At 44.5% G+C, this 25,427-nt stretch overlaps 1 protein-coding gene across 1 annotated transcript in view; it reads left to right on the plus strand.

Annotated features, from left to right (window-relative positions):
• Positions 1–25,427, plus strand: part of Galnt17 (polypeptide N-acetylgalactosaminyltransferase 17) — a 418,231-nt gene that overhangs the window by 327,354 nt on the left and 65,450 nt on the right. The window contains exon 6 of the mRNA XM_021656996.2: positions 5,702–5,819. Coding sequence (XP_021512671.1) covers positions 5,702–5,819 — 118 coding nt within the window. The remainder of the gene's footprint in view (positions 1–5,701; positions 5,820–25,427) is intronic.

A 25,427-nucleotide genomic window follows, 5' to 3' on the forward strand; every position in this document is an offset into this window, starting at 1 on the left:
TTTTGTAGACCAGGAAAATACTTATTCTTTAAGCATGAGGACATGATGACCTGGACCCGCCCTGAGAACAGAGGCCATACCTTGATGTCATTGGTTAAGAGCACATACCGCTGTTATCGAGGACTGGGATTCGACTCCCAGCACCCACGTGGTAGCTAACAACCAGCTGTAATATAGTTCCAGAGAATCTGACTCCCTCCTCTGGCCTCTGCGTCCACCAAGTACACCCCTGTGGTTCAGACATACATGTAAACAAAACACTCATACACACTAAAGAATTTTTAAAATACTTTTTAAGTGCCAGGCGTGGTGGTGCACACTTATGATCCCAGCACTGGCAGGCCACGCCAAGTGGATCCCAAGGCCTCACTAGCCAGCCAAGCCTACTTGTCAAGTTCCAGGTCAGCAAGAAACCCTGTCTCATGGATCAGGTACACAGCACCAGAGGAATGACAGCTGAGGCCATTCTTTGATGACCTCCACGTGCAAGTGTGCATGTTAGGGGAGGTGAAGACATGGAGCTGCTGGGAGAATCTTACGTGGTTGGAGATTTCCTTAAAGGGGGAAAGGGAGAGTCCCTTCCTTTTCCTCACTTTCTGCCCAGGAGGCAGAAGGCACAGGTACCTTGCTTGCCCTTGTTATCTGACACCCTCTACTGAAGCTTAAAAGCAACCTAATCAGACTAGCTAGCCAGGGACCTCAGCACAGGAAAATGCTTAACAGCAAGACTGACCACCTCAGTTTAACCCTGGAGACCCACAGGACGGAAGGAGAAAACTGACTCCCTAAAGTTATTCTCTGGCCCTAATAGTGATAGTAATAATAATAATAAAATAACAAATACTGCTAAGAAAGCAATGAAATGATTTAATCATAGACTGGAATCTTTCAAGCCAAAATAAACCTTTTTTCTTTGTAAGTGAACTATCTCTGGTATTTTGTGATAGCGATGGAAAGCTAGCTTAGCACAGCCTCTGTCAGTTCCCTCTGACAGGAAGTGGGTTTAACGATGTCTCTAAAGCAGTGACACTTTGAGGATTATGAATACCCCAAAAGTAGTGAGGTTCCCAGTGAAGGGCTTGGCTGGACTGAGCAAGAATCTGCAGACAGTTCTCCCATGCCCTCCTGTTCTATCTACTCTTCTCCTCAGCATACAACTTCTGGAACTAAGGGGCAACATCATCTCCTCATGGACCTAACTCTGTTTATGGGGAAGCACATAAGATAATTTACAGAGTCATCACACAGTACACTGTAATAGCGGACTGTGATCCACCAAGATGCCTCTTGCCAAAAAAGATGACAGAGTTATACCTATATTCTGTGGATGGAGGATTGGTCCTAGGACCCCACCATAGTTATTCAAATCCAATATGCTCAAGTCTCTTATGTAGACAATGTGGAGTTCCCACAAAACCTACACCATCCTGGGCCACGAATCATCTCAGCTCTGAAAACCTCAGCATAATGTCAGTGTGTAAGTTTGCATTAAAATGTTAGGGAATAAGGGTGAGTAGAAAAATCTGGACATGTTCAATACAGATGCAATTTCGTTTTCAAGTCTTCTCAGTTGATCGTTGGGTGAATCCATGGGTGTAAAACCTACGAGCAGAGGGCGGACAGCACTAGCTACTGAAGGAACTGGGACTTATTATTCTCTAAGGATAAGAATTGCTGAAGCTGGTGCTGAGACAGCTGCAAGAATGCTGTTGGTTGGCTTTGTGGTGCTATAGTTTGAAACCAGGGCCTTTCGTATGCTAAATAAGTGTGCTACCGCTTGGCCATGCCCCAGCCCCTCAGTGGGGGATTCTTGGCAGGTGCTCTACCACTGAGACACACCCCCACTTCCTTACTGAAATATTCTAGGCAGGTGATCTATCACTGAGCCACACCCCAGCCCCTCATTGAGGGATTCTAAACAGGAGTTATACTGTCGAGGCACTACCGTAACTCCACATTGGGGGGTTCTAGGAAGGTGATCTGCCACTAAGCCACATTTCCAGCACCTCACTGGGAGATTCTAGGCAGGAAGTTTACCAAGAAGTCTCTTCCAACTGGGTACTGTAAGTGTGTACTCGTTACTTATCTCTTGCTATGACAAAATACCAAACAAACACAGCCAAAGGAAGGAAGGTTTTATTTTGTTTCAAAGTTTGAGTGGATACAGCCTGTCACGGTATGGAAGTCAAATCAGCAGCAACTGGAGGCATCTGGTTATATTATGTTCATATTTAGTTCAGGACCCCACCTTAAGGGATGGTGACATCTATATTCAGGTCTTCCCACCTCAAAGAACTTAATCTAGAAATTCTCTCACAAACATACCCAGGGGTTTGTGTCCTAAGATTCCAGATCCCTTCAAGTTAATAATAAAATTATCTGTGTTGGGTTAAAGATAATCTTTTGACCCATGTCTTTGATGGTTTTATTCCTTCCATCATGGCTAAGAAAACATGAAGGAGTTCATAATGGGAGTTTGTGATGGAGACTTCTTACATAGTGGACCAAGAATCAGAGTCTGAAAGCAGGGTCTGAGGTATGACTTTCAAAGCTCCACCCCTTCAAGTAGGCCCCACTCCCAAAGATACTCCCAAATAGCCTGTGGGGTATGTTTTAGATTCAAATCATAGAAGATGTGGTCAAGCCTGTGAAAGGAGCCAGCATGGAAACCCAGAAAGTTTTACACGTCTGAATGGGAATTCTCATGGCTACCACCCGTTCCTGACTCTCTCTTTCTCTCTCTCTCAGCTGGAATAGTCATGTGTGATGCATATATTTTATAAAACAGCAACAATAAAAGTGATTGGTTTTAATTTCTGTTCCTCTCCTCTATAATGAAGCTATTAGGGCATTGGCAGATTCCCTTAATACCATTAACATTTCTGAATGATTTTGAGTTAGAATGTTTGTGCTAATAGCAGTAATTGCAGTTAAGTTTGAAAAACGAGGCCGTGAGCACACATTCAAGAACCTCATCATCACCAGAGTGTTGTTGAGTACAGCTCACATGGCTGGACGGGCGGCCTGGATGCCTACGGTGGAAGTCAGGCCACACTTTGTTCTCAGTTCACCAACGGTAAGGATGTGGCTAGCCCACCTGCCGCCAGGCACGGCAAGTCCCATGTGTCAAGCAGCAGCTTCACGCCAGGCAACTGTTTCTCTCAGTGATAGCTGATCACTGTAAGTCCAGTCAGATGGCACCAGAAGAGCAAGCGCTCATCCCATGAACTTACCAGCAATGCTGGATGGCCCAGCCTCAACTCATTAAAGTCGACTGGGCTGGATTTGAACTGTGTAGCTGAGGCTAAACTTACCTGGTAACCCAGATAGGCCTTGTACGAATGATGTGCCCTAGGCTGGCCGTAAGTTCACTAAGTGCCCCAAGCTACTTTTCTTTTTAAAATCTATATATTCATTTCTGAGGCCTGCACATACCATGGCACACATGTGATTGCCAGAGGACAATTTGTGGGAGTTGGTTCTCTCCTTTTACCGTGTGGGTTCTGGAGGTCCAACTCAGGTTGTGAGTCTCAGTGGAATGTGTGATCTTGCCAAGCCTCTAAGTCATTTTTATAGATGTAATTGTGCACATAAGCAAATGTTTACAATGAGTGGAAATTGTATTTTTGTATGTGTGGCAAGTACTTTGCTCCTTTCCCTCTCTTTCCCTCTATCTCTCTGCCTCTCTTTTTTATTCCTTCCTTCCTTCCTTCCTTCTTTCTTTCCTTCCTTCCTTCCTTCCTTCCTTCCTTCCTTCCTTCCTTCCTTCCCTTCTCTTTCCTTCCCTTTCTTCTTTCCAGCACAGTCTCTCTCTCTAGCCTCCTGCGTTTGTATTTATTTCAAAGCTGTCCTGCATTCTGGAGCTTTCTTTCATTCTCTCCTTCCCATAGTCTCCATCAGACCCCTTGATACTGAAGCAGATTTCAACCACAACTTTCTCATGAGATACCAACAGTGAAATCATGGCTCTTTGTCCTCCGTCAGCATCAGCTATCTAGCCCTTGTGTCTGACTTCTGATGAACTACCCAGGAAACAGACACAGAGGCCAGTCTTTCCTTAGTCTTGTTCCAGTGAGGAGGAATCAAGAGTACATAACAGCTTTCCTAGGCAGATGTCTCAGATACTCATGGACACCAGGGCCTTCCCTTCCGAGTCTTCTCCTGCCTCAAAACACCAGCTTCCTAATCCAGCATTATCAGGCAGAATATAGATACTGGATTCCTTGCAGTTTAGATTATATGCTAGTTATTTTCCCCATTGCTTTGACCACATATCTAGTGAAAGCAGCTTAAGAGAGGAGTTTTCATTTTGGCTCACAGTTGGAGGAGACAGTCCATCATGGCAGCGGGAGCATGAGATGCGTGGTCATACTGTGTCCTGTCAGGAAGCAGATAGAGATGAATGCTGGTGCTCAGTTTGCCCTCTCCTTATTATCAGTCCAGAACACCAGCCTCTAGGATGGTGTCACCCTACACTCGTGGAAGACAGGTCCTTTCTTCCTCAGTTAGACCTCTCCAGAAACGCCCACAGAACCATAACCATGGGGTGTGTCTCCTAAGTGATTCCAAGCCCAGTCAAGTCAACAGTGAAGATTAACCATCACATATTCCCTGATATGCTCTCACAATTCAGGTTTGCTCAGTCCCTTCTGTTTCCTGGGGTAGAGCAGATTATAGCTGCTGAAATGAACTGAGACAGCCTCTGGGCCTCCATAGAGTCATTCTGCCATTCCCAGAGTACAGTGAGAACCTCACCGTGTAGTAAACACCATGCCACGCATGAAACCATGTTTACCAGGGATATCCCTAGTTGCTAAGTTCTCTGTTCTTCTGCAGCTGAAAGGCAGCCTTATGAAAAGATGCAGAGTGGGGAAACTGAGGACTCTAAGATGTTTGTTTAATTAAAATTATTCACTTTGCACCGCAAATGGAGCCCTCTCCCTCCTTCTAGTCCTATACTCCTGCCCTCTTTCCCCTTTCCCCTCCTCTTCTCCTCAGAAAAGGGGACACACCTCCTGCCACCGTACCAACCCACCCTTGCACATTCAATTGTATCAGGGCTAAGCACATCCTCTTCCACTGAGGCCAGGCAAGGTAGTCCAGAGAGGGGCAAGTGATCCAAAAACAAACAGATGCTGACACCCACAGCCAAACATTATGTGGAGCTCGTGGAGTCTTGTGGGATACTGGAGAGGATAGAAGGACCCAGGCAGACAAGAATTCCACAAGAAGACCTACACAGTCAATTAACCTAGGCCCACGGGGGCTTACGGAGACTGAAGCGCCAACCAAAGGGCATGCATGGAATGTACCTCGGCCCCCTACACATATGTAACTGATGGGCAGTTTGATCTTCATGTGGGTGCCTTAGCAAGTAAAATGGGGGCTGTCTCTGACATGGAAGTGGTTCTTAGCCTGTGGGTCATGACTTCTGAGGGTGGGTGTTGAACAACCCTTTTACAGGGTCACCTAAGACCATTTAGAAAACACAGATATTTACATTATGATTCATAAGAGTAGCAAAAACAGGAAGTAGCAACAAAAATAATCTCATGGTTGGGGAAGTCATCACAACACGAGGGGCTGTGTTAAGGCCTCATAGCATTAGCAAGGTTGACAACACTGGTTTGCAGTAAGTGTCTTCAAGAAAGACGTCACTTGTCCACACGTTGGTGATCTTGCCTCTTTCTTTCTCCCACAGGACACCGGCCATGATTGGCTGCTCATTTGTGGTCAACAGGAAATTCTTTGGTGAAATCGGTCTGCTAGACCCTGGGATGGATGTGTATGGAGGAGAGAATATTGAACTCGGAATCAAGGTTGGTAATGGAGCATCTCTTCCTCCTGAGTTGTGATGTGAACCTCATCCCTGCGGTGTGCTCAAAGCTTCTCACAGCTCTTAAGTGAGACTTGCTTACCCCAGCCCATTCCAGTGAAGATATTTGAGCAGCGACATTACCATTTCTTGGGTCAGGGTAGTTTGGGCTTTTATTCTGCAAAGACTGACTAGTGTGTCTTGTGCCTTAGTGACCTACTCTGGACAGTAAGTAGAGAATCTTGTGCTTTCTTGCATTTTGTTCCTTTTCAAAACTAAGCAGTCTCTTAAGTGAGAATTCCCATCCTAAGTATTTTGATTGTGCCATGGTTAATTTAACTGTCAACTTGACACAGCTAGAATCACCTGGGAAGGGAGTCTTCATGAGGAATTTTCTAGATCAGGTTGGCCTGTGGGTGTGTCTCTGGGGATTGTCTCAATTGTTATTTGAAGAAAGACCCAGTTCATTGTGGGAGGAGTCATTCCTTAGGCAAGGGATCCTGACCAGTGTAAGAGAACAGAAAGCAAACAAGTCTGTATTTGTTCTCTCTGCTCTTGACCATGGATGTGATGTGACTAGTTGCTTATGTTCCTGATTTCCCCAAAATAATGGACTGTAACCTAGAATTGTAAACCAAATAAACCCTTCCTTCTGAATACAGATTTTTGTCAAGGTATTTGTCACAGCAACAGACATGTAAACTAGAACAACTCCCTTCCTCATTCCTTAGAAACAGGGTCCCTCTCTGAACCTTCAGTTAGACGAGGCAGCTAGTCCCATAAATTCTCCTCTCTTCATTCCCTACAGTGCTGCAATGTGTCTGTGTGTCTATGTATGTGTGTATGTCTATCTGTGTGTGCCTCTCTCTGTATGTGTGTCTGCACATAAAAGGTTTTTAATGTGTGTATATATATATATATATATATATATATATATATATATATATGGATTGTGTATTTCTGTGTGTGTGTATAGAGTTAGAGGACAACTTACAGGAATTGCTTCTCTTTTTCCACCCTGTGGTGTTCTAGGATGGAACTCAGGATGTTAGCTAGACTTGGAGGCAAGCCTTTACCTACTGCCCCATCTCACCATCCCATGTGTACAAATCCCAAGAAAGAAAAGATATCCTAGGAGAGGAGAGATCAATTACTTGTAAATAATATGAAATCAGATGTTATTTTATTTTTCCACTTTATTAGTTTCCAGAGGAGCAGTATGATCATATACCGAACCCCTACAATTAATAGAGAGCCTTTTCCTGCAGCTGTCCCTAAGGGGAGACAGATGGTCACTTTCAGACTATCAGAAATAGAAGTTCAATGTCTCATTTTTCTTTATTCATGAACCTAAAGAACTCTTTCAATGGCACCACCATCTGGGACCCAGTGTTCAACTCATGGCAGAGACTTTATGTTCAAACCACCATATATGTGTTTGCATATATGCGTGTGTTTGTATGTGTGTGTGCATGCCTGATGTGTACCTGTAACACACACACACACACACACACACACACACACACACCAAAACCAAACAACCCTTCCTCAAGAGAGTATCCCCAATACAAGGAGAAATGGACATTATTTGTGGAATAAAATGCATTCTCTTAGAATAGAGTGCCTATAATTCTGTAGTTGGATTTTACTGTTTGTTTATTTATATGTTTACTTATATATTTGTTTATATGTGAAGCATATGGGTTGTGATATGTGTGTGTGCAGGTCAGCAGACTGCTTGGAGGAGTTGATTCTCTCCTTCCACCATGTGGGTCCCAGAGATCACACTAGGTCAGTAGCCTTGGCAGCAAGCCTGTTTACCTGCTGAGCCATCATACTGACCCCTAAAGTTGAGTTCCATGCCAGTACGGTATTCTCTTTACCCTGACTGAGTAAGCAGATCTGGATTACTTTGTTTCTTAATGGTTTTCTTCCCCTTCAAGATAAATTTGGGAATGAAGAATTTAGTATATATATATATATATATATATATGAGTTCATTTCTGTTCTCATTCTTTTAATCCAACGCATTCTTAGGGAAATTTGAAGAACACTAAAAAAAAAAAATTTGAACAATATAATGAATCCAAATACATAAATTATTCGAGTTAAATGAGTGTCAAAATTTTGCTATGTGTTTGAGATCTTTTTTGTTTTTCTAGTAACTTCCTGGTGTTTTAAAAGCAAATTCTCAAACATGAACCTAAAACTACCTTCAGCTCTCTGCTAACATGTGAAGACTTTCTTAAAACAGAAGAGACTTGATGTAACATGACACTTAACAAAATTTAATATTCACATTTTCACAAAAATATGCTGTCAGAGTTTCTCAAAAAGGCACATTGTTTGAAAACTGGGTTTGTTCAACTAAGACTTCAAACAAGGTCTGCCCCCACTTCCTGCTCCCTTGATGTCTCTTAAATGTCTGTTAATCTTGTCCTCGTGTGATTACATACTGTTCGTTTTTTAAAAGATTTCCTTTAATCATGTGCCTGTGGGGGGTACATGGAAGTCAGGAGAGGGTGTTGAATCCCCTGAAGCTGGAGTTCTAAGTGGTTCTGAGCTGCCAACTTGGATGCTGGGAGCCACTCTTGGGTCCTTTGTATAACCACTGAATCATCTCTCCAGCTCCATTCATCGTTCCTATTTTTAAAGACGCATCTATGCTATAAAGTTTTGTACAATCTGGATTCCCCTTGGCATCTATAACTTATGGCTCTGATCTCTGCTCTCTGTCAATAGGTAAGAAGATGTAGATGGGTTTTTGTTGGCTGTTTCTGTTTCTGCTTCTGCTTCTCCATCTTCTTTCTATGCAGGAAACCAACCGTAGAAATGCTACCCTGAGCTGCATCCCAGTCTTTTAGCTGCAGAGAGTTGAGTCTGGTCATCCCTTACTTTCCTCCCCCACCTTCTCTCTACTTTCTTTCTGCATCCTTCCTCCTTCTCTCCCTCCCTTTGTCACTTTGTTTATTGCCATGAAGAAACACCATGGCCACAGAAACCCTTTAAAAGAAAGCATTTAGTTGGTGTTCACTTACCTTCTCGGAGGTTTAGTCCATTGTCATCATGTCAGGGAGCATGGTGGCATGCAGGCAGACATGGTGCTGGAGAAGGCGCTGAGAGTTGAATCCTTGGGCTGCAGGAAGAGAGAAACATAGGCCTGGCTTGGGCTTTTGGAACCTCAAAGCCCACCCCTAGTGACACACTTTCTCCAACAAGGCCAAACCTTCTAATCCTTGTCAAGAGGTGCCACTCCATGATGACTAAGCATTCAAATATATGAGCCTATGGGGGCCATTCTATTCAAACTGCCACAGTTCTTTACTTCCTTCCTGCTTTCTTTGCTTTGCTTTTTCCTTCTTCCCTCCCTCTCTGCTTATACCTTTTCTCTTTCTTCTTTCTTATGTCCTGCCTTTCTTACTCGTTCTTCTCTCTTCCTTCTTCCTATTTCTCCCTTCATTTTCTCTCTTCCTCCCTCCCCCCTTTCTTCACTTCTGTTCCTTTCTCCCTCTCTCTTCTCTACCTCCCTCCCTTCCTTGCGAGCAACCTGTAGATGGTACTGTTCTCTTCCTGTCACACACATTAGTAGAACTAACACAATTCCTGTTGTCTTGTTTTAGTGGTGTTAAGATTCAAAGCCGGACTCAGGTGTTCTCAGCTTGACTGATCCATTATAAAATTTCCCATCAACCTTTCACCTAATTAATGGTGTCAGCAGTGGTAGCATCTTCCCCTACATCCATTATTTCATTAGTGCCTGGGAAATGGTGATTTTTTTTTTTTTTTTTTTTTTTTTTTTTTAGAAATCTGCATTCATTCTGCATTTCTAAGCTGTAACTCTTCATCAGAAAGCTTTTCTCTTCAGCTGTCTGGGTAGTTGAAACACAAACTCCAAGCCAGAAAAGCTTGGTAAATGCTCATTCCTTCTTTATTCTTAAACATTTTTAGAAAAATGTTGGTGCCATGGCAACTAAAATTGACCAAAGGGGTCATTTTATTTCCCTGGTAATACGGTGTCAAAATTTTTTTAAATATACTTTTTATGTGTCTAAATCCATTATAGTCATTTTCCCATCCTATACGTATTTATATGAAGGCATAATTTAATATAATAAAACCATACTGATTGTCAGCTGTAAGTGGAGGGTTGCTTCCCACATTTGCATAAACCTCTGCAATCACGCCCCAATGTGACATTGGACATAATCTGCCTGAGAAGAGCTTTCTCTGGCTCAACTGTTCTTTCTAGTTCCCTAGACCCTTCCATCTAGGCTGCCATGTCCTGATACTCTGTGCCACAGATGAATGGAGAAGATGCCAAAGCCCCAAGAAAGGCACCGGAGTGTTTAGACTGTATTGTGGCCACCCATACTCCACTAAAGTCGAGTTTCTGAGATTCTTCCGTGTTGTTGCTTGTGGGAAACAGCAGCTCTTTTTAAAAGACAGGATCTCACTTTTTAGATCAAGCTGGCTTTGAACGCACAGAAATCTACCTTCCTCTGCTTCCTGAGTGCTAGGATGAAATGGGGTGCGCCATCACACCCAACTTCATTCTTTTTATGCTGTTGTTTAATTTATTATTATTATTATTGAATGTATGTATGTGGGGTAAGTGTACAAGTTTGTGAAGTCAGTTTTCTCCTGTCACCTTTATGTGGGTTTTAGGGATTGAACTCTCTGTTAAGCTTTCTTAGCCATTAGTCACTCTTACCCACTAAGCCAGCTCCACAGTCCGTCTATGGCTCTTTCTCTGAATTGCTGAGAAGGGAGGATTTCATTGCGGGAATACAAGTGACCATTTGTTTTTATTTTCCTGCTGAAGAATGGTTGGGTCATTTCCAATTTGGAACTGTTTTGAGGATTCCCCTAAAACCCTCTTTTGGGTACATGTTTTGATTTTGCTCCAGTAAATTTCTGGGGATTGAATACCTGGGATACTAAGAAGATGCCTGCTTAACGTTCTAGGAAACCTCCAATCCAGTCTTGTAAATTTGCACTTTTAAGACAAGCCTGCTGAAACATTCCGGCAATCCCCACTCAGCAGTCAGAGGGGAGGAGAGCCCTGGGGCATGCCTTCCAGCCATCCAGGCCTAATGGTGGGCTCTGGGCCAGTGAGATACTTTGTCTCAAACAAAACAAGGTGGATGGTGCCTGTGGAAGGGCACCTGAAGTTGAATCCTCTGGCCTCCACATGTAGGCACACACAGGAACACTCACAGGCGCGAGTGCCAACATGTAGGAGTCCATTTACCAACACCAACCCTGCGCTTCTACGGACAGTATGTGCTTCTCAGAAACTCATGGCGTCAGTCGCTATCGACCTCATTTGACAGATGACAACAATGGGATGGATAGACATCAAGCAATTGTCCAAGAAAACCCAGAGCACAACCCAAAGCTCCATAGTGCTTCCCGTAAACCACTTGAAATACTCTGTTTTCATGATGGCAGCCACTGTGACAACACTGCTGATGGACGGTGATGTCATCACTGAGTACAGTGGGTCACAAGCCCTCTGGGGTCACATATCGGATATCCTGCCTATCAGATAGTTACATTACGGTTCTAGCAGTAGCAAAATTACAGTTATGACATAGCAGCAAAAATAATTTTATGGCTGTGGGTCACTGCAACATGAGGAAATGTGTTAAAGGGTCTCAGCGTTAGGAAGGTTGAGAACCGCTGCTCTAGCAGATACTCGGGATTTTGCCTGGATAAAATAGATCTCCTAAAGCAATCTCATTTGTAGTAGATAGAGTGCTGGCAATCTGCCATATCCACATGGCTCCAGAGACTTGGACCTGACTGGGGTGGTGAGGGAATAAAGAAATGGCAGACAAAGAGAAACAGAAAAGCTAGGGTCTGCTAGGCTGACCTCTCTGCTGGAGAAACCGAAGACCCCAGAAACTCAGCAGCATGTTTATTGTATTGAGTTGATCAGGGAGGTGGGTTGTTATAGGTACACAGGGAGGCAGGGCTTGTGCTATACAGCAGAACAAGGAGGCAGGGTTAGGTGACCTTGGTAGTCTTCATAATGTGAATAACTGGGGAGAGAAAACTACTGTGGACATTTTCTGTACACGCTATTATAATCCACACACTGACCAGGAGGGGACACTTTGCCATGTCCCTCTGAACATCAACCTTGGGAAGAAGCCTTTTCCATTCTTTGATGACTCTGAGGCCCTGGGATCCTTGACAGGGCTGTGCCCAAGTCAACAACACACATTCACTTGGGATTTCACTCACTCCAGGATTCCTCCTATCCCTAGGGTAATCTTTACATACATACCGTGCCCTCTCCAAATACAACTCATGCCACACACTCTCGTATATGAGAACTGTAGTTATGTAATAAACAAAAATGTATTTGAGATGGCATGAAATTGGATTTCCTCATCCATAAATTGTGTGATGTTTATGTCTAAGCAACAGTTCAAGAAACAGAAGTGCTCTGTTGATATTTTTATAAATGGTGGCTAATGTATTTCTATTAAGAGGAGATACATTTGCTCTGCCAGAATGTATTATCATAATAGCCACACCATTTACTCTTCGGCTGGAAAATGATGTGGGTTATTCTGTTTGGAATTTCACTCGCCCACACCCAGGCCTGCCAGATTCGATCGTAAATGATCGTGGACGTCTGTGAGTTATCTTATAAGAAACATCCATCTATTTTTACAACTCCAGAAGCTCTGTCACTCTTATTCATCTCCCTGGGAATAAAGCAATAATTTGATTCTCTGTAAACGTGAACTTGAATTTATACCATTCTCTCCACTCAAGACTTCCGTGATAGAGGGGAGATTTATGCCTGTGTTTCTGGGCCAGGAGACTAGAAGGTGGTATCCTGGTGTGTTTCCTATCATTTCTCACCATTTCCCTAGAAAAATAGGAAATGCTACTCAGAGTGTCACCATTCTGTTTTATTCCATGTTAGTGTCAGGGTGTTGAACACACACCACCAGGAGCAGCTTTCTGAGCTCTTCCCTGCGGCCCTCCATCTACTGGAGAGTACCTACAAAAGTGCTCTGGGTGCCATGTGTGGTGGGCTCATGAGCAAGGGGACTTCTAATCCACCTGCTTAAACTGCCAGAGCTTCCTCCTGACAGAGATGAAAGCCAACCATATCTAGCTCCAGTTCCCCATCCTTTGGCCCCTGGGGAAGTTCTTATCTGAGAAACATGTTTCCTCCTTTCTTTTCTTCCTGAGATACTGAGGGGAAGATGCCCGTCATGTCATGAATGTGGAATGTCCCCGAAGGCTTGTGTGCTCACCAGCTGGTGGCGCTATCTGGAGGGTTTGTGGAACCTTTAGGACATGGACCTAGGTCGCTGGGGGTGGGCCTTGAAGGTGATAAGCTTCCCTGGTCCCCAACTAAGGTTTCTTCCTGGTCAATTAAAATGTGAGCAGCCACAGTGGCACACTTCGCCACTGTGGTGGATTGAAGGGGCAGCCACGAGCCTTTCATGCTTTATGGTGCGCTGTCAGGTATTTTGTCATAGTGAGAAGAGAAGCCATGTCAACAATGCCCACATCAGCCCCTTAAGGTCCGAGAAAGACCAAGGCTCTTTGTGCTTAAAACTGAGGGTTCTCCCAGCATTGCATTAGTCAGTTAAGTTCCTAGCATTCTTCTTCCTTTTTAAATTTTGGGGCAGAGTCTCAATAAGTAACCCGTGTTAGTCTTGAACTTCCTGTATAGCCCAGGCTGGACTTGAACCCACTCTGTAGCCCAGGGTGGCTTTGAACTCACTGTGTAGCTCAGGCTGGCCTTGAACTCACCATGTAGCCCCGGATGCACTAAGCCTCTTTAGTACATGGGATGGAAGGCATGTACCACAAGAGTGGGCTCATTCCTTTTTTTGAATCCAAGCCTCTCCCCTTAAATTGTGGTCATGGTAACATATCACGGCTTCATAATCTTACAAAGGTGACTTGAGAGTAATCATAATGGAGAGCGGACGCTTCCTCTGCAAACCAAAGTGAGGCTTTGCTTCTCCTCTTCCCGGCTCCTCTTGGTGACCACTTACCTAATGCTTAGTATTCCTGTCTTGTAGCAATATCCCCCCTCCCGTCTGCTTCTGCGGTCACATGCTACTCCCCTCCCCCCCATATCTTTGTGTCTTTTCTTTTATGGTGATTTGAATGAGAAATGTCCCCCATAGGTTGATGTGTTTGAATACTTGGGGAAGTGCAGTCTTGCAGGAAGAAGTATGTCACCGGGGATGGGCTTTGAGCAGGACTCATAGCCCTACCCAGCTTCCTGTTCCAACTCTCTGCTCCCTGTGTGTGGATGAAAATGTGCTCAGCCCAATTCCTGCCCCTGCTGTCATGCTATGCCTTCTTCACCATGATGGACTCTATCAAGTAGCTAAAATAAACTCTTTTTAAGGTTGCTTTTTGTTATGGCATTTTACCACGGTAACAGAAAAGGAGCGAATAATCCTCTTGCCAGGATGCCAGTCAGACTGCATGAGGCCAAACTAAATGGCTTCCTGTTAACTTGATGACAGCTGCAAAGATGGCTGCAGGTAAAGTTGCATACGCAGGCCTCAGTGCTAGGATGTCATCCTATCATCGAGGCCTCACAGCACCACCCCTCCAAGCTATTTCTTGTTTGGGCCAATGACCAGGAGAGAAAATAATTGCAAGGATGGATAGAGTGTAACACAGCTGCCACCAGAACACTTGAGGCTCATCTTGTCTGTGCCCTGGCTGGTGCCTCGCCCACTTTCTGTCTCACAGGCTCTGGAGTATACTCTGGGTCTTAAAATAGCCTGACCGTTTCAGAGCGTCCTGCATCCTGCCCTTCCCTGCCACGAGGACATTGCATTCCTTACTCTGAGGACAGATGCGGCTTCCTTATTTGTAAGATGTTTACACACTAGAAGAAACCCCTCGGTGACTATGCTGTCTCTTTCCTCGGCAGCAAGAAAGTATGTCACTAACATACCATGGCTGTCCTCTTTAGCTCTGTCAACTCGGCAGCCTAGGGTCGTCTGAGAGGGGAGTCTCAATTGAGGGCAACAAACGAGGCTAGTCTGTGACAAATTATCTTGAATGTTAATTGATGTAGGAGGGCCCAGTCCACTGTGGGTAGCACTATTCCCTATGAAGGTGGTTCTGGGCTGTAGAAGAAAGCTAACTACTCATTAGTCTGAGACCAAGCTAGAAAACATGTCAGCAAGCAGCATCCTCCGTGTTTTCTGCCTCCAGGTTCCTACCTTGAGTCCCTGCCCCAATTTCCCTTAATGACTGACCTGGATTAACCCTCTCATGACCAAATAAACCCTTCTATCCCCTAAATTGTTTTTGGTCAGAGGGTGTTACCACAGCAACAGAAATGTGGCTAGAACAGTGGCTGACAGTTGGCCTGCCTGGTCAGGAAAGGTGCGAGTGACCATTTCCTAGTAACTGTGTGGATCTCAGCCATGTGAAGGCAAAACAACTGTGTGTACCATCGGTTGAGGGGAGGCGCGGCTTTTCCAGAATGACTTCCAGGATGTTTTGGACACATTCTGATTTCAATTTAGCAGGTTTATGATGGCTAGACCCAGGAGAGGCACAGCTAGACGGCAGATGCCTCTGCTGACTCTGGAAACATTTCAACATGGACTTGGAAGTGATGAGACTCTCACAGGAATGCCTGTGGCTTTGGGTTAGTCAAGAGATTCGTATGTCTACTGTCAGGCTGGTACTATGTGAGTCCTGAATTAGTCAGAGGTCTCTGATGTCATCATGGTGACAGTCCGGCTGGAGGCTAATAAAACCCACAGAGAGTGACAAAGTATCCAAAGGAAGATTACTGGATGTCCTGGAAAAGAACCGGGGGGGGGGGGGGGGTTGGAAGCAGGAGGGATGGCGCGGCAACATACACTGCTCTTGCAGAGGACCCTACTTTCAGTTTCTAGCACCCACTTTGGGACTTCACCTTAACTCCAGCTTCAGGGAATCTAGCGCCCTCTTCTGGCCACTGTGGGAACTGCACTTGTTCACATACTGACGCACAGACTCAACAGGCATGCACCCTCATAAATAATAAACTCAATCTTGACATTAAAAGAATAAAGTAATAAGAAATAAGCGTTTGGGTAGAGGCTGGGGGCATCGGTGGTCAGGAATGGCCTCCCTAGGTTATGAGATTGAAGAAAACACTGGAAGGGAGAAGAATTCCTCCACACGGTCTGGTGTAGGGCGGACTGTAGCCTGTGCATCTCTTTCTTCGAGGGACTGCAGGGTGGGGCAGGAGTGAGCTTGGCTCAGCAGCCTCAAACAGACTTTTCCAGCCAACCCGCACCAGGCTGCCTCAGCCAGATCCTTCCACGCTTGGTTAGCAAATCAATATGCTCTTGACTTCCCCAGGGGGCCATCTCCAGAATTCTCTCTTATCCTAAACCAGTGATCTTTTCAGGAAGGAATTTTATGACCATCCCATTAGGAAAGTAGACTATTTCCCCACCCGAGCTATAGATCCACAAAAAACAATGACGCTATTTCACGTTGTACTTTTAGAAAATATATTGCCGGCCTTTCCAGACTCCAAATTTTTAGCTATTTTTATCCTCACACTGCTGAGGAAAAGAGTTTGGTTTCAGGTCTGACGCTCCTGTTACTGGATAAGCAGAGCCCAGGTCCTACCCAGCATGCACTTCAAAACAACTTGACCTTGCTTTGCTGGCCAGCCATAACCTGGGAAAGCTATAAAAGTTGTGTCTTTGATGTTTTTCGCTTTGAAAAAAAAAATTTTTTTTTTTCTGTGATTTGTGGCAACTAGAACATTTCAAGTTAGGAATGGAATCGCTCTATGTGTATATGTGTGCGTGCTTGTGTGTGTGTGTCGGTGCACACCAGAGCACGTGTGTGGATGTCAACGATGGTCTCTGGTCTCTGTCCTCATCTCCCACCTTGTTTGAAGCAGAATTTTTGTGGTTCACTGATGTCCACGCCAGGCTGTCCATCCCTCTGGCTCCCAGGGATTCTTCTGTCTGCTTCACGTCTCACTGGGCAGAATCGTGCTGTGTTTATAGAGATGCACTACTGCTTCTGGCTTCATGTGGGTCCTGGGCATTTGAGTACAGATCCTCATGCTTACGTGGCAAGTGCGTCCTTCATCTCCTCATCTCCCCAGCCCCAAGAATGGACTGAGGATCATGGAATCTGCAGTGCTGATGTCTCCCAGCTGTTTCTTGCATGGACTACTCTCTCCTGCTTTCTCTCTCTCCTCTTCCTTCACCCCACCCCCACCCCGCCGCTACACACACTTAAATACACATTGCAGAGAGATCATAATCAAATGAGACCATTCGAAGGTCCATGGTTAGAATGGTAGAGTTGCGTTGGAGGACATCAGGTTCCTGTCTTACACACAGTGAGGTACCTGTGTCCCTTGTCAGCTAGCCAGAGCTCAAACCTCAACAGTAACAAGACATTTGCCATTTTTCTCTTCAGTTGAGGACAGCCAATATCATAGACAAGGATCTGAGGTCACAGGACATCTGCTGAACTTTCCAGGCCTTTGTGTTTTGATGACAAAACAAAACAAAACAAAACAAAACAAAAAAAACGAAGCAGGGAAACAGGGATAATGAAATGGAAACAGAATGACACAGAAGAGCAAGAAAGAGAGGGCTGGAGAGCTGGGGAAGGGATATAGGAGCGGGTGAAACCCCAGACAGTCAACCCTCTACTGGTTATTTACATAGCATCCACCATTCCCAGTGTCACTGGCTTTTCTTCTTTCTTTTTGCGTATGTTCTGTATCTGGAATCCATACTCTTCACCTTAGAGCTGACTCCATTCTCCAGTGCCAGTGGATCTGACCTTAAAGAAACATTGGCCCGGAGAAAGCATTGTTTATCCTTCTCTTGCCCTTTTAGTCAATACATTCGACTCTCAGGCACAGCAGGGGATTGGTCCTGAGACACTTCATCCCTTGGATTTTATCTTTATATAAATGGTATAGAGCCAGGTGTAGTGGCTGTGGTATTAATTTTAAAAGTCAACTTGGCACAGCCTAGAATCACCTGTAAAGATCATGCCATTGAGGTGTCCAGCTCAGGCTGGACTGCGGCACTTGAAGAAGAGGTTATCTATTGTTAATTGATGCCCAGCCCATGATGGACACTGCTATTCTCCAGGAAGTCGATCCTAAACTGTATGAGAGAAAGCTAGCTAAGATCAGGCAAGACAGAATCCTTGTATTATTTTCCTTCTGCCCTTGACTGTGGAAATGATGTGACTGGCTGCCTGAGTCCCCGCCTTGACTTCCCCACAACGATGGGCTGTAACTTGGATGTTTGAGACAAACAGACCTTTGTCTCCCTTAAAGTTGCTTTTTATAAGGGTTGTTTATCACAGCAACAGAAAAGAAACAGGGGATGGGGTAGAGGAGGATTTCTGGGAGTTCAAGACTAGCCTAGACCCCGTTTTAAGAGCAAGAGAAAGAAAGAAGATTTTTTTTTGTATGTATTTGCATGTAACTTCTAGTAATTCTCTCATATATGTTTAGTCGTCTCTAGTTTTTGAAGCACGGGTAAGAGAACCTAAGTGTTATGTAAATGGTTATTGCACTATACTGTTTAAACAAAAAAGCCTACAATTTACTTCTGCTTCAGTTCAAGCTGGGTTGGATCCATGGTTACAGAACTGGGTGCTGATTGTGTTTACAAAGGGAGAGAGCACCTATAAGGTTGAAAGCCGAGTACTGGATTCTTAAGAAATGTGATGGACAGTATGTTATACCGTGGTATTAACATGAGACTTTAGGGACAAGCAAATGGAAAGTTCTGGCTTAAAGTGACATGTTTGTGTGTCGGGCTGACATACAAAGGGGTGGATTGTGCTGGTTGGCTCTAACCAGCAACTTGACGCAGCATAGAATCACTCAGGAAAGAGTCTTAAGAATTTCTAGATCAGGTTGGCCTGTGGGCATGTCTATGCGTGGTTTCTTTTGACTTTTAGTTGATGAAGGAAGATGCAGCCCACTGTAGGAGGCATCATTCTTTAGGCAAAGGGGTCTTGAAACCTAGCTAGCTGAGAGAAAGCAAGCAAGGAAGCACGAAAGTTGTATCTATTCTCCTTGACTGTAATTGTGATATGACTTACTGCTTGAGTTTGTGTCTTGACTTCCTTCAGTGATGAACAGTAACCCCAATTTATAAGTCAAATAAGCCCTTTCTACCCAAGGTTGCTGTTTATCAGGGTATTTAAGCACAGGAATATAAGTGAAAGGCGAGCAGGATATAAAGATGAGGAGGTCCAGCCAGACCCTATTATACAGCAATGACAGCTGCTCATCAGGCTGAGGCAGAAGGCTGAGAAATTCAATAGCAGCCTGGGAAACTTGGTGAGACACTGACTCAAAATAAAAAGTACAAACAGCTCAGTGGTAGAGTGCTTCCTCAGCATGCGTGAGGACCTGTGTTCAATTCTCAGTACCATATACTACACACACACACACACACACACACACGCACATGCACACGCACACAGAGAGAGAGAGAGAGAGAGAGAGAAAGGGGGGAGGAGAGAAAGGGAGAAGGGGGAGTGGGAGACATAGACAAAACAAAAACCCTTAAAGGTGAAGAAATGATAAATACTATGGGACAAGGGGGAGAAAGAAGAAATTGATTATCTTAATGAGGCATAAAAGGACACCATCAAGAAGCGTGTGGGATGGTCTGAACTTCAGATGTGTACTGCAGAGAGTGTAGGGCCCAGACAATGTCCTGATCATACCTTAGAAGACACACAAGAGGACTGACAGTCCACGGGAAGAGAGATTCACGGAGACAAAGGGAAACACTCCAAGCTCAAGCACAGAGATAACATAAATTTATTTATGTTAACATAAATTCACAGTGAAACAGGCTTAGGGTTCATGGTGTGCAGTTAATTCACTCCCACCTCAGCAGACATTCCTCTCCTTGTCCTGGGTCTGCCCTGAGTGTGAGACCAGTGTGCCAGAAGCTCAGCTCACAGCAGGAAAAGGTCTGGGCAGCCCTCAGCAGCAATACATTTTAGTGAAACTGCCCCATCTTTCTCATCTTTCACCATAAGCTTGTCTGACTTTATTGACCTTTTGTGGCATCTAAGCTTCTCGCTGCCACTAACTGCTCATTCCTGTCTCCACCGGTGCTGTTCATAGTCATGTCTTATTGCAGTCTTCTGTCTCCTAATTGGCCTGCCACCCTCCTGCCTCCCTGCTTTCCACATTGAGAAATACATCTTGGTAGGTCCTTGGGTATATGGAGTTGAAGCTAGCATCTGTAGCCTCATTATCCTTAACCCTTCTTTATCCATATGCACACACTCATTTACACACACACAGCAAGAAAGACAGATATATAGAGAGATAAACTGTTTTAATTCATATCACTCCCAGTTTTGGTTACATAAAAGGACAAAATTATACACCAAATTTAGTTTAAAGACTCAGCTGGCTCTGATGGCTAACGCTGTCAACTTGACAGGACTTACAAGCCCTTGGCATGACTGTGATTAGGCCATCTGAGCTGGGATGACCTCCACTGTGGGTGGCACCTACCCAGTGGACTGGGGTGCTAGACTCAATACAAAGGAGAAAACAAGCTGAGTGCCAGCATTCCTCTGCATCTGCTTTCTGGCCGTGGATGCCTTGTGACCAGCCGCCTCTCACTCCTGCCTCCACATCTGCCCACCATGGCGGCCTGTTTCCTCAACCCACGACCCACAACAGACCCTTCCTCCCTGGCGCTGCTTCTGTCATGGACTGTGTCACAACAGGAATAGATGCAATTCAAGCAGTGGATCTTCCCTCACTCTGAAAAACATAGAAACAAACAAACACACAGATGAAGCACTTTGATGGAGAGAGGAGGAGGGTGGCTTTATTTGCAAAGAGGAACTGAGTGAAACACCAAGAATTAAAAAAGCAGACTGCTATTTCAGAGTTACTATCCTCCTAGAAGATAAAACAGGAAGTAGAGGAGTGGCTTAGCAGTTACAAGCACTTCCTGTTCTTGCAGAGGACCTGAGTTCAGTTCCCAGCACCCAAGTTACCAGCATAACGCTTCAGCTCCAGAGTGGAGTGTCTCATGCTCACTTTTGGCCTCTGTTGGCACCACACTCACATACACGTACCACACAAAGACTCAAAAGTAAAGTTCAAGGTAGCAGCAGAAGTGATTTCCTTATAGTATTGACTAAAACTGGCCTGTTGGGGATTTGGCTATTTTCACTCTCTGATTTCCCAGAAGGTCAGACACACCATTTAATTTTCAGTTGGTGGTATGGAATTTCACCACTAATGACTCTGGGTCCCCTTGGTTCACTGGAACCAATGCAATGACTCAGTCTAACCCAATGTCCTCCTGTTACTTTCACTTAAGGGATTGCAAGTACGTCATGAAGGTAAGCAGTTGATACACCCAGGGTCCGTATGTAGCAGAAGTGGAATAAATGGTTGGTCTGAGAGCAGCGTTCAGCTGGGTTGAAGACAGCTAACACAACTGCTTCTTGATGTCCGAGATGGTGCCATGGTAGGAAGTTTATTAAAAACGCGTCATACGGCCTTAGAAGCTATGAGTTCCATTGTTTATTCATTGAACTCACAAAAGTATGTGGACAAATGGAATAGCTAAAGCCCAGGACAACGTTTTATAATATAAAAACTATAGTCACGGGAGCTTGAAGATACAACTAACTTATTTCTAACTCAGGACACAGATGGGAAACAATGTTCATAGGTTCCCAGTCAGACAGAGGAAAGTGCTCTACGTAGTCAGAACACACAGTGTTTTCACCAGAGAGAAAATGGATTCTGTTTCTTTGCATCACACTAAAGAGCAAACTACCACTGTGAAAGAGTTAAGGACATGGCACTGCACTCTCAGTTGAAGCTTCCAAGCAAAAGAGAGCAAAGGACAACAGGTAGAGGTTAACATCTCCTGATCAGGTGTTCACAGTACCCACAGCGGAAGCTGAAGAAATTAGCTGGACCCCAGATTAAGCGCTCTCTTTCTCCCCATGGCTGAACCTCCAGCTTGTCTTCCACTGCAGTGGGATAAACACTAGTGACCTTGGTTGGAAACGGGTCACCTTCCCGCTGTCCTCAGGGACGGGATGTTTTTCACTCTTGGGCTGTTTTGTTCTCTTCCCTTTCTGTTACTGAGTCGAGGAGGCCAGCACATCCTCAGACAAGGGCCCTCGAGGGATGCTTTGAGACAAACGTGCTTGAGTCTGAAATGGGGGTGGGAGGAGGCACAGAGATGCAGCCCTGATTTCAGGGCCAGCTTTTCAGGGAGCTCAAACACAGCCCGATGGCTTGCCGTTGTAATGTATATTCCATCTGGTTGGAACAAATGGGTCTCTTTTGAAGAGCAGGGCATTTCTCGGGGAATTATGTCTCCCCTGGGCCCCCTCCTGTTGCGGTTGCATTCTATTCCCCGTCTACCATGATACCTGCTGCTCCGTTCTGGATGGAAATGAAAGCTAAAATAAATGTTCTCTGCTGTTGTTTTGTCAAAATGAGAACAGTAACTAAAAGAAACACCCCCTCTGCTTTCCGGTAGAAGCTGGACAGTCGGGGTGGGGGTGGGGGCTACTACATGTCCTGTACTATAGGGTCACTCTGTTTCTCTGGTATTTGGGCTCATAAACTAGTATATTTATTCTGAATATTTTTCTTGGATTTGCTTATGAAGTTTGTGGAGTCAGGATAAATCTGCCCCTTGACGGATCATCGGGGCATCAGTCAACCTTAAAGATGACTAGAGGCACCAATGTCTCAGTTGGCTTTAACTGCCAATTTGACACAACCTAGAATTATCTAAGAAGAGAATCTCCTTGGAGGAATTTCCTAGATCAGATTTGACTGTGGCTGGGTCTGTGGATGGAATGTGTTGGTTGTTAATTGATGTAGAGGGTCCAGCCCACTGTGGGAAGCTCCATTCCCTGCACAGGGGTCCTGAGCTATATAAGAAAGTTAGCTGAGCACAAGCCTGCCAGCTGGCAGCATCCTCCATGGTTCCTGCCAGACTTCTTTGGCTGTAAAGTGAGTCTCTTAGTCAGAGGTTATGTTGTGTGGATACAAACGGTCTTAACTTCAGGTTCCTACTTTGAATTTCTTCCTTAACATCCCTCAGTGATGGGCTGACTCTGGCTAGGACTTGCAAGTTCAATAAACCCTTTTCTTCTTAAGTTGCTTTTGATCAGGATGTTTTGTCATAGGGAAAAAAAAGGAAACTATAACATCCTCTCAATGAGTGGGAATCCCTGAAACAAACAAGGGAGCAACCACTGTGACAGGGAGGACCCTGGAGTAAGAAAAAGGTAAATCAGATTTGCCACAAGACAATGGATATAATCACACCATTTAGCCACACACAGAAACCTGAGAAAAAGAGAGTGTGAAGAAATTACATAGCTGGCATGAAAAGTGTAATTAAGCTTTAATCACATTCAACAAATATTTATTCAAAATTACATGAGGAATGAGTGAACACATGTAATTATTAGAACTTTAATACCTTCTAAGGAGGAAGAGAGTCAATTTGCCTATGTGTCAGTCACAAAAACAATGATATGCCAAACTGCAAAGTGCTCGTAGATCTAAAATGCAGAAAATTTGCACATACCATTCTCTGATCACAATACAAACTGATGGCAGAGGATTAAATATGAAGACCTGCAAGGGAGAGAAGTTCTGGACATTTAAAAATGTTCCCATCTATTGCATTCTTGGGTAAAGAAGATGTCCAAACTTATCCTAACAGTGCTTGGCAGAGCGCAAGGATCCTTCTGTGCCAGCTGACCTCTGCTTATAAATATTTATTCATATCAGCCTAAGGCTCCCTGTCATGTTTGCCTTGAAACAATAGTTTTGGTTTTGTTGTTGTTGTTTTGCTTTTGTAATACTGAAGATTAAAGTTATGGCCTCACATAAACAAGGCAAGAAGCTCCATCCTTCACTTGGAGGAGTCTAGGCAGAAGACCTAGCACTGAATCAGGTGCCCTGCACCCCTTACTGAGGGATTCTAGGCAAGTGCTCTATCACTGAGCCACACCCCAGCCCCTAACTGGGGGATTCTAGGGAGAGGCTCTACCGCTGTGCCACACCACAACCCCTTACTGGGGGATTCTAGGCAGGTACACTGACCTGAGCCACACCACAGCCAATAACTGGGGCACTCTAGGTGGAAGGTCTATTACCTTGCCATACCCCCAGCTCCTCAGTGGGAGATTCTAGGCAATCATTCTATCAATGAGCTACAATTCCAGATCTTTTTTATTTTGAGAGAGATTCTCAATAAAGTTGCCCAATCTATCCTTGAAGTCACCCTTTAGTCCAATTAGACCTTGAACTTGTGACTCTTCTGCCTTAGCCTCCTGTGTAGCTGAGATTACCAGCCTGAACCTTCAGGCACAGCTGGCATTGTTATATCATAGACAAGTTATTGTAGAGCAGGCCCCAACTGTCTCCATGAATGTCTCTGCTAGTCCTTTGTCCCACTGCAATGCCTGGACCACAGCAATACAAAATAGATGTTTCTGGGTGTCAAAGACTCCTTCTCATGATCTTGAGCAGCCATACACTAAGCAAAATAAATAAATAAGCAACACTTCTTTTAATTGGGGCTTAATGCATAAATTCTTGGGAAGGGAGGAAAGCTGCATATTATCAAGTGATTTGAAGTACAAAAGGAAATGGAAGAAAGAGGGATAGTGTGATGTGAGATAACCCAGGAGGCCTTGCTTGCTGGCTACACTAGGAAAACTGGAATAGGAAACAAACCTAAAGACTGGAGCTTCAGTCTAGCGGAGTCAGACCCACAGCGGTGATGGAATACATTGGGGGAAACGTGTAGAAAAGCAAAGGGGAAACATCTCCAGTGAGACTCACCAGAAGCAAATCTGGATTTACACTGTGTTAGTTTTTTATTACTAGAGTAAAATGCTATGACCAAAAGCAGCTTAGAAGGAAAATGAGTTTATTTTCCAAATGGGTTTATTTCCCTGTAGTTCCAAAGGGATAGACAGAGTCTGTCATGATAGAAAAGGCATAGCAGCAGTAGCCTAAGACCATTCTGGCAGTTTGAAGCAGCAAGATCACATTTCCTCCTCACACAGAGAGCAAAGTAAAAGAACAGGAAGTAGGGTATGGCTACAAACTGTCAGCCTCCAGTGATATGCTTCCTCCAACAAAGTTCCGCCCCCTGAAAGTCCATATCTTGGCTTTTAATCATTTACCCCACTTTTCTGTTGAAGCAAGAAGTGCAGCCTGTTCCGAGGAGATTCGAACAAATGGCTGTCTATCCCAGTGAGAACATGAACAACAGAAACAAATAATTCCAACCAAGGGTGACTTGGTAAAACAATGAATTTAGCTGGAGTTATCTTTCTAAAGTGCTGGCCCCTTCATATTCTGCTGTGTTGTGGGCTTTTCTTCTTCTTCTTCTTCTTCTTCTTCTTCTTCTTCTTCTTCTTCTTCTTCTTCTTTCTTTCTTTCTTTCTTTCTTTCTTTCTTTCTGTATGGACAGCTGGCCTCTGGTTTCAAGCATTTATTCAAACTCATTTTGAATCAAAGAAATGCACGCATAAAAGAGTGCAGTTAGCAAGCCATGGTGCAGAT

Source organism: Meriones unguiculatus, chromosome 4, assembly GCF_030254825.1.
Source record: "Meriones unguiculatus strain TT.TT164.6M chromosome 4, Bangor_MerUng_6.1, whole genome shotgun sequence".
Classification (NCBI taxonomy): domain Eukaryota; kingdom Metazoa; phylum Chordata; class Mammalia; order Rodentia; family Muridae; genus Meriones; species Meriones unguiculatus.